The sequence below is a fragment of the Aquarana catesbeiana genome, linkage group LG02 (assembly GCF_042186555.1).
Source record: "Aquarana catesbeiana isolate 2022-GZ linkage group LG02, ASM4218655v1, whole genome shotgun sequence".
Taxonomy (NCBI): Eukaryota; Metazoa; Chordata; class Amphibia; order Anura; family Ranidae; genus Aquarana; species Aquarana catesbeiana.
The window spans coordinates 685908677-685922517 of NC_133325.1; the positions used below are offsets into that span (position 1 = coordinate 685908677).

The window sequence follows — 13841 nt, forward strand, 5'->3', positions numbered from 1 at the left end:
AGTCCGTCGAAAGTTTGTCGGACAGGCTGTCGGACTTTTGTAGCCGAAAAGTCCGACCGTGTGTACGCCCCATTAGTCAGATCGGTCAATGGAGCCGCCAACGTGGCAAAGTTGGGTACAAACCTCCTGTAGTATCCCACCATGCCCAGGAATGCACGTACCTGCTTTTTTGTGAGGGGACGGGGCCAACTCTGTATAGCCTCTACCTTGCTGACCTGAGGTTTCACCACCCCTCTACCCACGATACAGCCCAGGTATTTTACCTCCTCCATTCCCAAAGCACATTTTTCAGGGTTTATTGTAAACCCCTCCTTCCAAAGAGAGTCCAGCACTGCCTGGACTTTGGGCAAGTGTGATTCCCAGTCTCTGCTAAAAATGACTATGTTGTCCAAGTACACTGAGGCATACTTCCGGTGAGGTCGTAAAATCCTATCCATTGCTCGCTGGAATGTGGCTGCAGCAGTTTGCAATCCAAAAGGCATCCTTTTGTACTGAAAACTCCCCTCTGGGGTAGAAAAAGCAGTTTTCTCTCTAGCAGCCTTAGTCAACGGGATTTGCCAATATCCCTTGGTAAGGTCTAATGTAGTGATATACCTGGCTGGACCTAGTCTCTCAATAAGCTCATCTACCCGGGGCATGGGGTAGGCATCAAACCGTGAAATTTCATTAAGTTTCCGGAAATCATTGCAGAATCGCAGAATCCCATTGGGCTTTGGTACCAACACAATTGGGCTCGACCACTCACTCTGCGATTCTTCAATAATCTCCAGGTCTAACATCTTCTTCACTTCCTCTGAAACAGCCTTCCTTTGGGCCTCTAGGATGCGGTAGGGCCGGACAAAAACTTTGACTCCTGGTTCCGTGATAATATCATGCTCTATGATACTGAGCCCTGACAAGTCTGAAAATTTCTCTTTATTTCTCTGCAAGAACTCCTTTGCCTGCTGACTTTGGGTTTTAGACAGGGTATTTGCTACTTGGACACTCTCCACCCCAACCCAAGGCTCCAATCTTGCACTAGCCAGGGAGGTCACTGGTTCCCTCTCTGTCCAGGGCTTTAACAAGTTTACATGATATATTTGAAAGGGTTTCATCTTACCTGGTTGGTGGACTCTTATCATTTACGTCTCCCACTTTTTCTACAACTTCAAAGGGGCCTTGCCACCTGGCCAAGAATTTACTTTCCACAATGGGAATCAACACCGCTACTCGATCCCCCACTTGGAAGTTCCTTATTTTAGCAGCCCTATTATAGACCCATCGTTGAGCCTCCTGGGCTTTTTGTAAATGTTCCTTGACTAATGGCATCACAGTTCAGATCCTCTCCTGCATTTGGGAAACATATTCAAGAACACTCTTATGCTGAATAGGTTCACTTTCCCATTTCTCTTTAACAAAATCCAGTAGTCCCCGAGGTCTCCGCCCATATACCAACTCAAAGGGCGAAAACCCAGTGGAGGCCTGGGACACTTCCTGGATAGCAAACAGGAGAGCTGGTAACAGGCAGTCCCAGTCTTTCCCATCCCTTTGTACAACTCTCTTGAGCATAGATTTAAGGGTCTTATTAAAGCGTTCTACCAACCCACCCATTTGGGAATGGTAGACCGATGTGCGCAGCTGTTTAATCCGGAAGAGCTTGCACACATCGGCCATAACTCTCGACATAAACAGGGTGCCCTGGTCCGTGAGTATTTCCTTGGGAAAACCAGTTCGTGTAAACAACTGGAAAAATTCCCGGGCAATAGCCTTAGAGGAGGTATTTCGCAGGGGTAGCGCCTCAGGATATCGGGTGGCATAGTCGAGGATCACCAGTATGTAGGAGTGACCTCAAGCCTAACTTACCAAGGGACCCACTATAGGCATGGCTATTCTCTCGAATGGGACCTCAATTATGGGCAGAGGGACCAAAGGACTCCGGAAGTGGGTCACCGGAGCGGTCAGCTGACAGGTGGGACAAGAGGTACAGTATCTCCTTACCTCTGTTTTCAGACCTAGCCAGTAAAACCGGTCAGTGATCCGTGCCTCAGTCTTTTCAACTCCCATGTGTCCCCCTAAAACATCGTCATGGGCCAGGTCCAGGACCTTGCTTCTATACTGTTGGGGTACTAATAATTGCTCTACTACATTTTCTCTCACTTTGGTAACCCGATAAAGCAATTTATTACATATGGCAAAGTGTGGGCATCGCTCATTCGCACCTGGCTCTTGGGGAACCCCATTTACTACTACAACCTGTTCCCGTGCATGGGCCAAAGTGGGGTTCCTACATCTGGGCAGTACCAAATGCCCCCTGAGGAACACCCAAATCCGGCAGGGCAGGGGTAGCGGCCACTTCCTCATCCTCTTCCCCCAGCATTCCCTAAAGTCGGGAAGGTCCCCCCCTCTTCAGTGTTCAGGTAGGTCTGTGAACCACACATTTTGACATCCTTAACAGTATCAGCACTACTTTCATCACCATTAACCAAATCATTAGCATTTTCATCAACTGGATCCACATTAAGAACATTCAGCATTTCAGGGTTATTCTTCTTAACAGCAGGGACAGAGGGACTAGTTTCTCCCCAGTCTCTGGACCATTCAGGTAGTTCTCCTTGTCCCCACAGTTTTGCAAATAATGGACAGTCTCGTCCTATGATAACATCATGTACCAAGTTCTTTACCACCCCCACCTCTTGGGTACCAGTGCCACATGCTGTGGAGATGGACACTGAGATGAGAGGGTACTCTCTAGTGTCCCCGTGAATGCACACAACCCGTAAAGTTTTGCTTACTGGACCGATCTTCCCAATTACCCTAGGATGAACCAGGGTTACCATGCTTCTGGAGTCCAGCAAAGCCCGGGCAGGGAGGTGGTTCACTTGGACTTCTCACTCAAATTTCTCTTCTCCAAGGTCAAGATGTGTTGTACATGCTTTATGGGCATAAAAAGACCCCCTCCGAAAAACCCCTCATTCCATGGGCGCCTCTTGCAGTGGGCAGTGGGCCCGGGTATGGCCCCAGGAATGACATCGCCAACATTGTACATCCCCTACTCTCCAAACAGGAACAGATCACTGAGGAGGTATCGGGAGTGACTCTTGACCTTCCGGGGTGTTGGTTCCAGGGCTCTGGGGGACGTCCTTTCGAAGAGCAGCAGTCGATCGAATAGGCTGTGGAAGACTGGGTCCTTGGCGCTTGGTAGGGCCAAGCAGATCCTCCACCACTGTATATCATTCCACCCTCTCGACCAGGAGGTTCACTGTTTTGGGGGTCTCCATGGCTGACCCACCGTTGAAGGTCGTCTGGCAGTGACCTTAGGTATCGGTCCAGCACGACCCACTCCATGATTTGGGGGCCAGACAACACTTCGGGCTGCAGCCATTTTTTTACCAGTTGCACCAGGTCATGCATTTGAGACCGTGGTGGACGATCTGGTCGATACTTCCATTGGTGCGCTCGTTGGGCCCGAACAGCTGTAGTCACCCCCAAACGAGCCAGTATTCCAGTCTTTAGCGTCATCTGGTGGCAGGTCGAAGTAGGCTTTTTGAGGATCTTCGGTTAGGAAAGGAGCAATTAGGCCGGCACCCTTCTCTCTCTGCCGTCCTCTCAAATGTAGCAAGAAATTCCTCTACATCATCACTCAGGGACAACTTCTGCAAAAAATGGCTTGCCCTCACGGTCACCTGGTTGCCAGGGGCAACAGCCGCTTGCTCACGACCCTGAGAAAGCTGCTGCACTACTTCTTTTAAAGCAGTCACCTGAGCCTGCATAACCCCTTGCTGGGTCGCTTGCTGGGCTGCCAACTGGGCCACCAACAGGCGAGTATTTTCTTGCTGTGCCTCCAGCTGGGTTGCTAAGCTCTGATTAGCTTCCTCATGGCGAGTCTGCGCTTGTATATTAGCCAAGGACAGCTGTTTAATTAGCTCCTCCATTGCTTCAGCTTTCAGGGTTTGTGCGTCTTTAACCCAGGAGATAAATCCACTGTACTGTCCCTTTAAATGTCAGGTTTTAAGTCCAATGCAAAAAAAAAAAAACAGCAAGAAAAATGCCTGTTACTCTGTCCTGGCCGCATTTGAGCACCACTTGTAAAGTTCGGGGAACCAGCTAGATCGCAGGACACAGGCTTTTTACTCAAAAGGAGGTTTATTGAACTTAAATAGCTTTACAGCAGCAAAAACAAAAGAAAGAGATTTCAATCTCACTGGCTTGCAAAGTCCAGAACTGCTATCGCAGTTAAACAGTCCTTGGTTTCTGTTGCAGGTAGCTTCCCCTGCCAGGAGGCTTCCAGGCAGGACACTGCTGTTCACTTTTGTTGCTGCACACAAAAACACCATCCACATTCTCCTCTACACTCCTCCACACCCATCTATAACTTCCTGTCTTGTTTTAAACCCACTTCCTCTGATATGTGAGTTAACCCTTTTTGTTCCCTTAAAGGGACCACAGTCCAAACAGAGGGGAAACATAGCGTCCTTCCAGCACCCAGCCACAGCGTCCTGTACAAGGGATATACAATGTAATACTGACATATAATCACAGATATAGTTTAGACTTGATGGACTTGTGTCTTTTTTCAACCTCACCTACTATGTAACTATGTAGCGGACATTCCCTCTCCTCCTCTGGTACACTCCTGCAGACTGGCCACACAGGGACGGTGGCTCCAGAGGTGATATCCACTGGAGATGAGGAGGTGACAGGCAATGGCTGCGCCTTAGGTGGCAGTACCTAATATGATGCCAGCTTTGGTCATAAGGTCCTTCAGGTGGTTCTTGAATAGCAGAAAGTTCCCTTGTTCTGTTGGGTTTTTTGTGGGCCTGTTAGTGTTTTGTTTGCTGTTGTCCACCCCTCAGTTGAGTGGACTGCTGATGGAAGAGAAAAAAAACATGGATCCTTTTCTCCTGTAGACAGCAGTACAACCTGACAGTACAAGACTTCATGTCACTCAATGGACTCCAAGAAAGGGACTTTTACGATGAATAGAAATATCTTGTTTTAACAGCAGTCAACACAGGCTTAAAAAAGTTTTTTTTTGTATAATTTTATATAATGTTGTATTCTGAAAAGTTAATTTACTACAAACTGAAAATATGATAAAACTTAAAAAAAAAAAAAAAAAAACATTTTGTTTCCAGGTTGCTTCTGGGGTTCATGGTGGTTACAGCCTTCTTGTCCATGTGGATCAGTAATACAGCCACCACTGCCATGATGATACCAATAGCTCAGGCTGTCCTGGAGCAGCTTTACACTTCAGAAGAAAAACTAGAAGAGTGTTCAACAGCCTTCGATAATGTCATTCAAAATGAAAATCAAACAAACGGAGGCACCAAACTGACTTTTGAGGATAAAGTAACCAAGGAATCCAAAGCAGAAGATAATCAGCCAAATGGAAACATAAACCAGGCCTTTGAAATGTATGAAAAACACATAGATTCTGATCTCATTAAACAGGAGAAGCCAAGTAAGTTAAATAAACAATTAAAAACAAAACAATGTTTGTTTACAAATGAAATGTTGTTAAGAGTTTTAAATGCTGATTAACAATTCAGAGCTGGGTTTTTAGTAATCGTCCAGAAACAGTATTTTTGTGCATCATTTTCTAGCAATCATTCCTGTTAGACTGCATACTACATTGATGCAGTTCTCTGCCTCTAGAGAAGTTCTTAAAGCATAAGTTCGGCTTTTGTAGCATGTTACACCCATATTCAGGATGTAACATGTTATAAATATACCGGCCCTGCACCCCACCGAGTCTAGGGTTGCCACCTGTCCGGGATTATTATGGACAGTCTGGGTTTTGAATCATGTGTCCGAGTTTCAGGCAGACTGACACATTATTCAGACCAGGCTGTGGCTCCCCAAGTAACCAAGATGGTCACACACAAATCTGTTGCCATCTGGGAGCTGCGGGAGCGGCTGTCTGGGGACAGGTTTGGTATCACTGGGGGCAGGATGATGATGTCAGCAAGAGCAATTTGGCTATACCCACTGTTCGCTGTGGCACATTATGTGCACTCCATTACTACTCTCCTTGGGGCACCCAAAGGTGTCCCAGGCCGCTAAAGTGTTCAGGTTTAACTTGAAGAAAAGGTGGCAACCCTAATCGAGTCCCTGTTTTGGCAACAAGCGGGGGATCTTCTCTCTCGGCTTGCTGCCACAATTAAAAGAAAGCAAGGCTGTGTGGGGCTCCACCTGACCGGTCGCATGATTAATTTACAGTGTTTTGTGAAGGAATAGACTATAACTATCGACAGCCTTTGCGGATGTTGGCTTGTAGTTCTCAATGAACTACCATGGCGCTGTTGAGCGCTCTAGGTAGTTCATTGATTCTTCCTGTTAGTGTAAAACTGCCTGCTCGTATATCGTACATCAGTCGCTAGCAATAATCGCATGTAAAACCTGGCATGCTGGTTGTACCCAAGTTGATTGATTGATCAACTTGGGTACATTCAGCCTGTCCAATACGTGGTTTGAATCTCAGCCAGTCCCTGCTGAACCAATTGAGATTCTAACCATCTACAGCCAGCTTTACTTACATTATCCTGTTACAGCAGTCCTGCAGAATGTCTAAAGCCTTGTACACACGAACAGATTTTCGGACGAACGTTCGTCCGTTTTTTGTGGCATGCTAATCTCATATTGAAAGTGAAGAGGTTACTCACCATACGAAAATTCTCGTATGACAGAATTCAACTTCAGAAGTGGCGTAATGTGTTGAATTGTTTTGTATGTTGTGACACTTCTGTCACATATGTATTCTTTCGTTTCTGAGCATGCGTAGTCTTGCTCTTGTGATTTTTTTTTTGGACGAAAATCGCACTAATTAAAAGAAAATCGGACGTTGTGTTTATGTACGATTAAAATGCTATAGTCTGCACTTCCAGCAATCTGAATTTTCTGTAGAAAACACCATACTAACGATCTGAAAATTGGCAGATCGTTCACCGGATGAAATGTTACTTCCAATTTTCGTATTGTGTGTACGGGCCTTAAGCCTCAGTTCCAGTGCTGTGTCTTGGCCTAGGCCGAGGCGTCACTTTGCGGGGGTTAGCAAAAAAAAGCTGCCCGCCCTGCACGAAAAAAGCCCCTCCTCCTCCTGAGTAAGCCCATTCTCTGCCGTGGTTGCTGGCTGCAGCGTTCGGAGAGCGTCTGTTTCTCTCATGGAGCATAGAGCATGACAGTTCTCCCCTCCCTCCCCTCTGCACAGTCAGGAGAGCAGAGAGAGAGCTGGTCAGCTTCTCCAGGTGCACATAGCACCACATCAGAGCCGGTCATATTGTGGCTTCAGCAGGCGGACCCAGTTACGAAGGACTTTTCAACTGAGTTCCGTCCCACCAAAGTCCGATCGTTACAAACGTGATGACGTACGACTAGAAAGGGAAGTTCAATAGCTAGTAGCCAATAGCTGCCCTTGCGTCATATTTGGTCCGTCAGACTAGCATACAGACGAACGTTTTTTTTTCGATAGGAATCGAGTCCGTTGGAAAGATTTGAGACATGTTCTATTTCTAAGGTCTGTCAGATTTTTCGACAGAAAAGGTCCGATGAAGCCCCCACACGATCGGAATGTCCGACGGATTCGTTCCGTCTGACCTTTTCTGTCGGAAAGTCCGCTCGTGTGTACGTGGCTTAAGAAGTTTATTAGGAAAAAGCTGAGAGGCATAACTGTGTGTAAACCTATGCCGTGCACCTGCCTAATACTCCGTCCTACCCTCCTCATTTCGCAACTTCCTCCCGACCCAGGCTCTGTGTTGATAGGAGAGAGGAGGACAAGGGGAACCCCCCCAGACCAGATACGATTAGAATGCAATTGGAGACCCTTATTGGGCACTGGTGAGGCTGCATTGATGGGCACTGATCAGGCTGCTTTGATGGGCACTGATGAGGCTGTACTTGGTACCCACTTTTAATATACAGAGAGGGAGAGGTGGAGCTTAAAGAAGAAGGGGTGTGGTTTACAGATGAGAGTGTGGGTCTTAAACAGGAAGAGGTGTGGCATTGCCATGAAGGGGTGGGTCATATTTAAATTAGGGGGTGCATGAGCTTAGTCAGGCCTAGGGCAGCACAACACCTAAATACACCACTGCTCGGTTCACACTGCTTTCTGCGAACCGCTGTGGGTGTAAATGTAAAGTTAATGACACCTCCAAATCGATTCACAGATCACAGTGTGAAGTCTGACAGGAATCAGATCGCATGGGTATGAACACCCATGCGATCTGATTCCAGTATGGACCAAAAAAGGGTCCTGCTCCATTTTGGTGCGAAAGGGATGCAATTTCAGTCATACAAACTGGCTGAATTGGCATCGCACAGATATCGCATGTTATGTGCATGGCAATGCAGTGCATATCACATGCGATGTCTGGCAACGCACTAGTGTGAACCCAGCCTGAATGTGACTGCACAGTTCAATAGACATAAATAAAGCCCAATACACACTATTAGATTTTTGTCTTCAGATTTACCAAAACAATGTAATACAATGTCAAACCTTAATGCCGCGTACACACGGTCGGACTTTTCGTCTACAAAAGTCCAAAGGACGCCGACGGACTAAAGCTGGCTGGTAATCCGATCGTGTGTGGGCTTCTCCGGACTTTCAACTGACTTTTTTAGCCTCAAATCCGACGGACTTTAGATTTGAAACATGCTTCAAATCTTTACGTCGTAACTACGACGGACCCCGAAATCCGCTCGTCTGTGTGCTAGTCCGACGGACAAAAACCCACGCTAGGGCAGCTATTGGCTACTGGCTATGAACTTCCTTATTTTAGTCCGGTGTACGTCATCACGTACGAATCCCTCGGACTTTTGTGTGGTCGTGTGTAGGCAAGTCCGTTCGTTAGAAAGCCTGCTGCAAGTCCGCCGAAAGTCCGCCGGAAGTCTGTCGGACAGGCTGTCGGACTTTTGTAGACGAAAAGTCCGACCGTGTGTACGCGGCATAAGAGTTTCAATTTGTATGCAATCAGGCAGGCCCTTGCACTACATGGTTTTGGTAAATCTGAAGACAAAAATCTGCAGAAAATCGAATGGTGTGTATGGGGCTTTAGGCTAGATTCACACCTATGCAGTTTTAGTGCTTTTTACATTTTTACAGATTTGCACTACAGTCCATTTAACATGGTTTCCTATGGAACACATTCTGTAGTGCAAATCTGCAATATGCAAAAAGCACTAAAAATGCAAAGGTGTTACTGTTATCCGGGTCTCTGATAGAGGAATTTTCCCTCACTTATATATCACTGGTCAGGAAGTGGAACATTTATAAAAACCTTCTAATCTACTAATAAAAAGTATTTTTATTTCTGTCTGTGTTGCGTTTGAAGAGTTTCCCTTACTTCCCCATCTGGTGAAACTGTTGTCACTGGGACAGTAATGCCGCGTACACACGGTCGGACTTTTCATCTGCAAAAGTCAGACGGACGCCGCCGGACCAAGTCCGGCGGACAATTCGACCGTGTGTGGTCTCCATCGGACTTCCGACGGACCGTTTCGGGCGGAAATCCGACGTACTTTAGATTTGAAGCCTGCTTCAAATCTTTACGTCGTACCTCCGCCGGACTCAGTTCCTGACGGAAAGCCCGTTCGTCTGTATGCTAGTCCGAAGGACCAGATACGACGGAGGAGCAGGTTACTGCATCTCGCGCTCGCTGCAATAGGAAAAACTAATTTTCCCATTGCGGCGAGCGCGGGGGGCATCCCAGGCCCTTAGGTCTGGTATGGAACTTTAAGGAGAACCCCCTACGCCGAAAAACCGGCGTGGGGGTCCCCCCAAAATCCATACCAGACCCCGATCCGAGCACGCAGCCCGGCCGGTCAGGAAAGGGGGTGGGGACAAACGAGCGCCCCCCCCTCCTGAACCGTACCAGGCCGCATGCCCTCAACATGGGGGGGTGCTTTGGGGGAGGGGGCGCCTTGCGGTGCCCCCCCACCACAAAGCACCTTGTCCCCATGTTGATGAGGACAAGGGCCTCTTCCCGACAACCCTGGCCGTTGGTTGTCGGGGTCTGCGGGCGGGGGGGCTTATCGGAATCCGGGAGCCCCCTATAATAAGAGGGCCCCCAGATCCCGGCCCCCCCACCCTATGTGAATGAGTATAGGGTACATTGTACCCCTTCCCATTCACCTAGGTAAAAAGTGTCAATAATAAAACACAACACAGGTTTTTAAAATAATTTATTAAACAGCTCCGGGGGGGGTCTTCTTCCGTCTTCGGGGGTCCCTCTGGTTCATCTTCTCCCGGCGTCCGGTTGGTTCTTCTCCGCTCTCCGGCCTCTTCTCCCGGTGTCCCAGGTCTTCGGCCGGCCCCTCCGCTGTCTTCAGGTAGCTCTATTGCCAGCGGAGGTCCGGACTTCTTGGCTTCTTGGCTTCTTGTGTTCTCTTCTCTTCTCTTCCCCCAGATGTTGACACGACGCTCTCTCCGGCTGGACTGGTCTCTGAGGGCTGCGTTGTGACTTATATAGGCGGAGACCCCGCCCCCATATGATGTCACAGTCCCTGGGCATGCTGGGACTGTGACGTTTTAGGGGCGTGGTCGACCACGCCCCCTAAAACGTCACAGTCCCAGCATGCCCAGGGACTGTGACATCATATGGGGGCGGGGTCTCCGCCTATATAAGTCACAACGCAGCCCTCAGAGACCAGTCCAGCCGGAGAGAGCGTCGTGTCAACATCTGGGGGAAGAGAAGAGAACACAAGAAGCCAAGAAGCCAAGAAGTCCGGACCTCCGCTGGCAATAGAGCTACCTGAAGACAGCGGAGGGGCCGGCCGAAGACCTGGGACACCGGGAGAAGAGGCCGGAGAGCGGAGAAGAACCAACCGGATGCCGGGAGAAGATGAACCAGAGGGACCCCCGAAGACGGAAGAAGACCCCCCCCCCGGAGCTGTTTAATAAATTATTTTAAAAACCTGTGTTGTGTTTTATTATTGACACTTTTTACCTAGGTGAATGGGTAGGGGTACCATGTACCCCATATTCATTCACATAGGGTGGGGGGGCCGGGATCTGGGGGCCCTCTTATTATAGGGGGCTCCCGGATTCCGATAAGCCCCCCGCCCGCAGACCCCGACAACCAACGGCCAGGGTTGTCGGGAAGAGGCCCTTGTCCTCATCAACATGGGGACAAGGTGCTTTGTGGTGGGGGGGCACCGCAAGGCGCCCCCTCCCCCAAAGCACCCCCCCATGTTGAGGGCATGCGGCCTGGTACGGTTCAGGAGGGGGGGGGCGCTCGTTCGTCCCCACCCCCTTTCCTGACCGGCCGGGCTGCGTGCTCGGATCGGGGTCTGGTATGGATTTTGGGGGGACCACCACGCCGGTTTTTCGGCGTAGGGGGTTCCCCTTAAAGTTCCATACCAGACCTAAGGGCCTGCGACGGGGCTCGCAAGGTTTCAATCTCGCCAAAAAAAGCGGCGAGATTGAATTCCTTTTCTAGTCCCGTCGTACCCAAGTCACGTTCAAAATGAACGGACTTGTCCGTGTGTGGGAAAGTCCGTTCATTCTGAAAGTCCGGCGGAAGTCCGTCGGGAAGACCGGATTCCGGAAAGTCCGGCCGTGTGTAGGCAAGTCCGGCCGTTCAGAAAGTCCGGCGGTAGTCCGCCGGAAGTCTGGCGGCAAGTACGTCGGACCTAGCTTTCTAGAAAGTCCGACCGTGTGTATGCGGCATAAGTGAGGGGAAATCTATTTAACCAAGCCCCAGATAGCAGTAAAACTTGACAGGGGTTCTAATCTTTTACCACTGTATTCAAAACTCAAAGAAAAATGCTTTGGCTGGACATACACCTTAGCCCTTTCATTGCCACAAATGTATGGAATACATTGGCAGCAGCAGGGAGTTTAACACACACTGTGAAAATCTGACAAGCCGACTGTCGGCTGTCAGATGAAAGTGATCGGGCAGTTGTACAGCCACCCAATTGCTTAAAAGCACCCCCTGAAATATTCGTCCCCTCTCTGCGTGCTCCCAGCAGTGTCAGCAGGTAAATGAGGAGGGGGACCATCTCCATTCATTGATCTCCCCTAGCTGGTAAGAACCTGGAAGTGAAGTGTAGGATGTCTCTCTACCCAGGCGTTGTGGCTTACTTAGGAAGAAGCTAATGGAGCACGATCTGTTCTCCATTAGCTTCAATGGAGGGTAGGTGAGACAGGGGTATGAAAGATCTCTGATGTCTCATTAAAGAGAACCTGTCAGGCCAAAAAAATATCACATAGGGAACTTTTTGTCCCCTATGTAATAAAAAATAAAGTTTAGTGTAAAAAAAAAAAAAAAAAATGTATACTCTTTACTTTGTGCTACACATGTATTACATATTAATGTGCATGAGCAAGCGCAATAATTCTATGCCCATTATTCATGGTTAACTGTGAACTGATTACCTGTATGAGCTTTTAAAGCGTTCCAAAGTTTGTTGCCGTTCACTGTAATTTTAAGGCTTGACATGTTGGGTATCAATTTACTCATCATAACCTCATCTTTTATCATGGTTATACAATATACAATTAGGTAGTATATTGCATTTGTGTGCCCTAAAATTTCCTTTTACTTTATTTCTTTCCCAGAGTTTTGCGTCTGATAAACCATTGCACTTATATCACGTGACAAAAAATAAAAAATGGAACTACCACAATTTTATTTATGTGATAGAGTCGTAAACAAACTCATATATATATATATATATATATATATATATATATATATATATATATATATATATATATTAGAAACACAGTGTGTGTGAAAGGTATTCAAAAGACCAGCTGCTAGCACTAATCACATCCCCATATGTATGTACACAGAAATCAATATATAAGAGAGTGCAGCGCTGAATCATGAAACATAAACAAATATCAAAAATCGTTGAATCAAACAACATATAAAGTGCATAATTAAATGTCTATACAAAAACGTGCAAAAAACTCCATATTAAAACAGTGAAAATTCCACAAATGGAGGTGGAATAATAAACGACTAAATGTAATTGTGAAATCCTATATATAAAGCTTCCAGACCACCAATGGATCACCTCACCCGTGCTCCCCTCCAGTGGGTATAGGATCACCTAAGCAGGGTCAGAAAATGCCTGTGAGCCACCCCAGGACTCAGTGAGATATCCAACACAGCTGGCTCCTAAACTTTTCCCAAGATCTCCTCCTTATGTCAGCAGCATAGTATATACAGAGAAAATGACTCCAATAGTGCATGAATTGTTTAAAAAACTTAACATGTGTTTAATAATTGTGAAATCTTGTATGTAAAACTTCCAGACCACCAACTAATTAAGCAGGGTCAAAAACGCCTGTGAACCACCCCAGCACTCAGTGAGATATCCAACACAGATAGCTCCTAAACTTCTCCCAAGATCTCCTCCTCAGTATTTCAGCAGCAGAACATATGGAGAGAAAAATACTCCAATATTGCTTGAATTGTTTAAAACACACAGAGGCGTAACATGCAGGGAGCACCTTCAGGCGTTCTTGGAGCATAAATTACACATATAATTTCTTGACTACCTCTTACACTTTGAAGGTCCTGGAGCACCAGGAAAATGGAAACGCCCCAAAAATGACCCCATTTTGTAAAGAAAACAACCCAACGTATAATGAAAACGCATTTTTTTTTACATAAAAACATACCAAAAATTACACCCCAAAATAGATTCTCCTACTCCTCCTGAGTATGGCATTACCACATGTGGAAGAATCTTACACAGCCTGGCCACATAGAGAGGCCCAACATGCAGGGAGCACTGTCATGCGTTCTAGGGGCATAAATGTCAAATCTAATTTGACTACCTATTACACTTTTGTGAGGCACTCTAGTGGCATGGATGTGGCATGGATGAGCATTAATGGGGACGGATGA

At 47.3% G+C, this 13841-nt stretch overlaps 1 protein-coding gene across 1 annotated transcript in view; it reads left to right on the forward strand.

Moving 5' to 3' along the window:
• The window catches only part of SLC13A2 (solute carrier family 13 member 2), a 123995-nt gene that overhangs the window by 66361 nt on the left and 43793 nt on the right, over positions 1-13841 (forward strand). The window contains exon 4 of the mRNA XM_073616762.1: positions 5115-5440. Within this exon, the coding sequence (XP_073472863.1) occupies positions 5115-5440 (326 nt within the window). The remainder of the gene's footprint in view (positions 1-5114; positions 5441-13841) is intronic.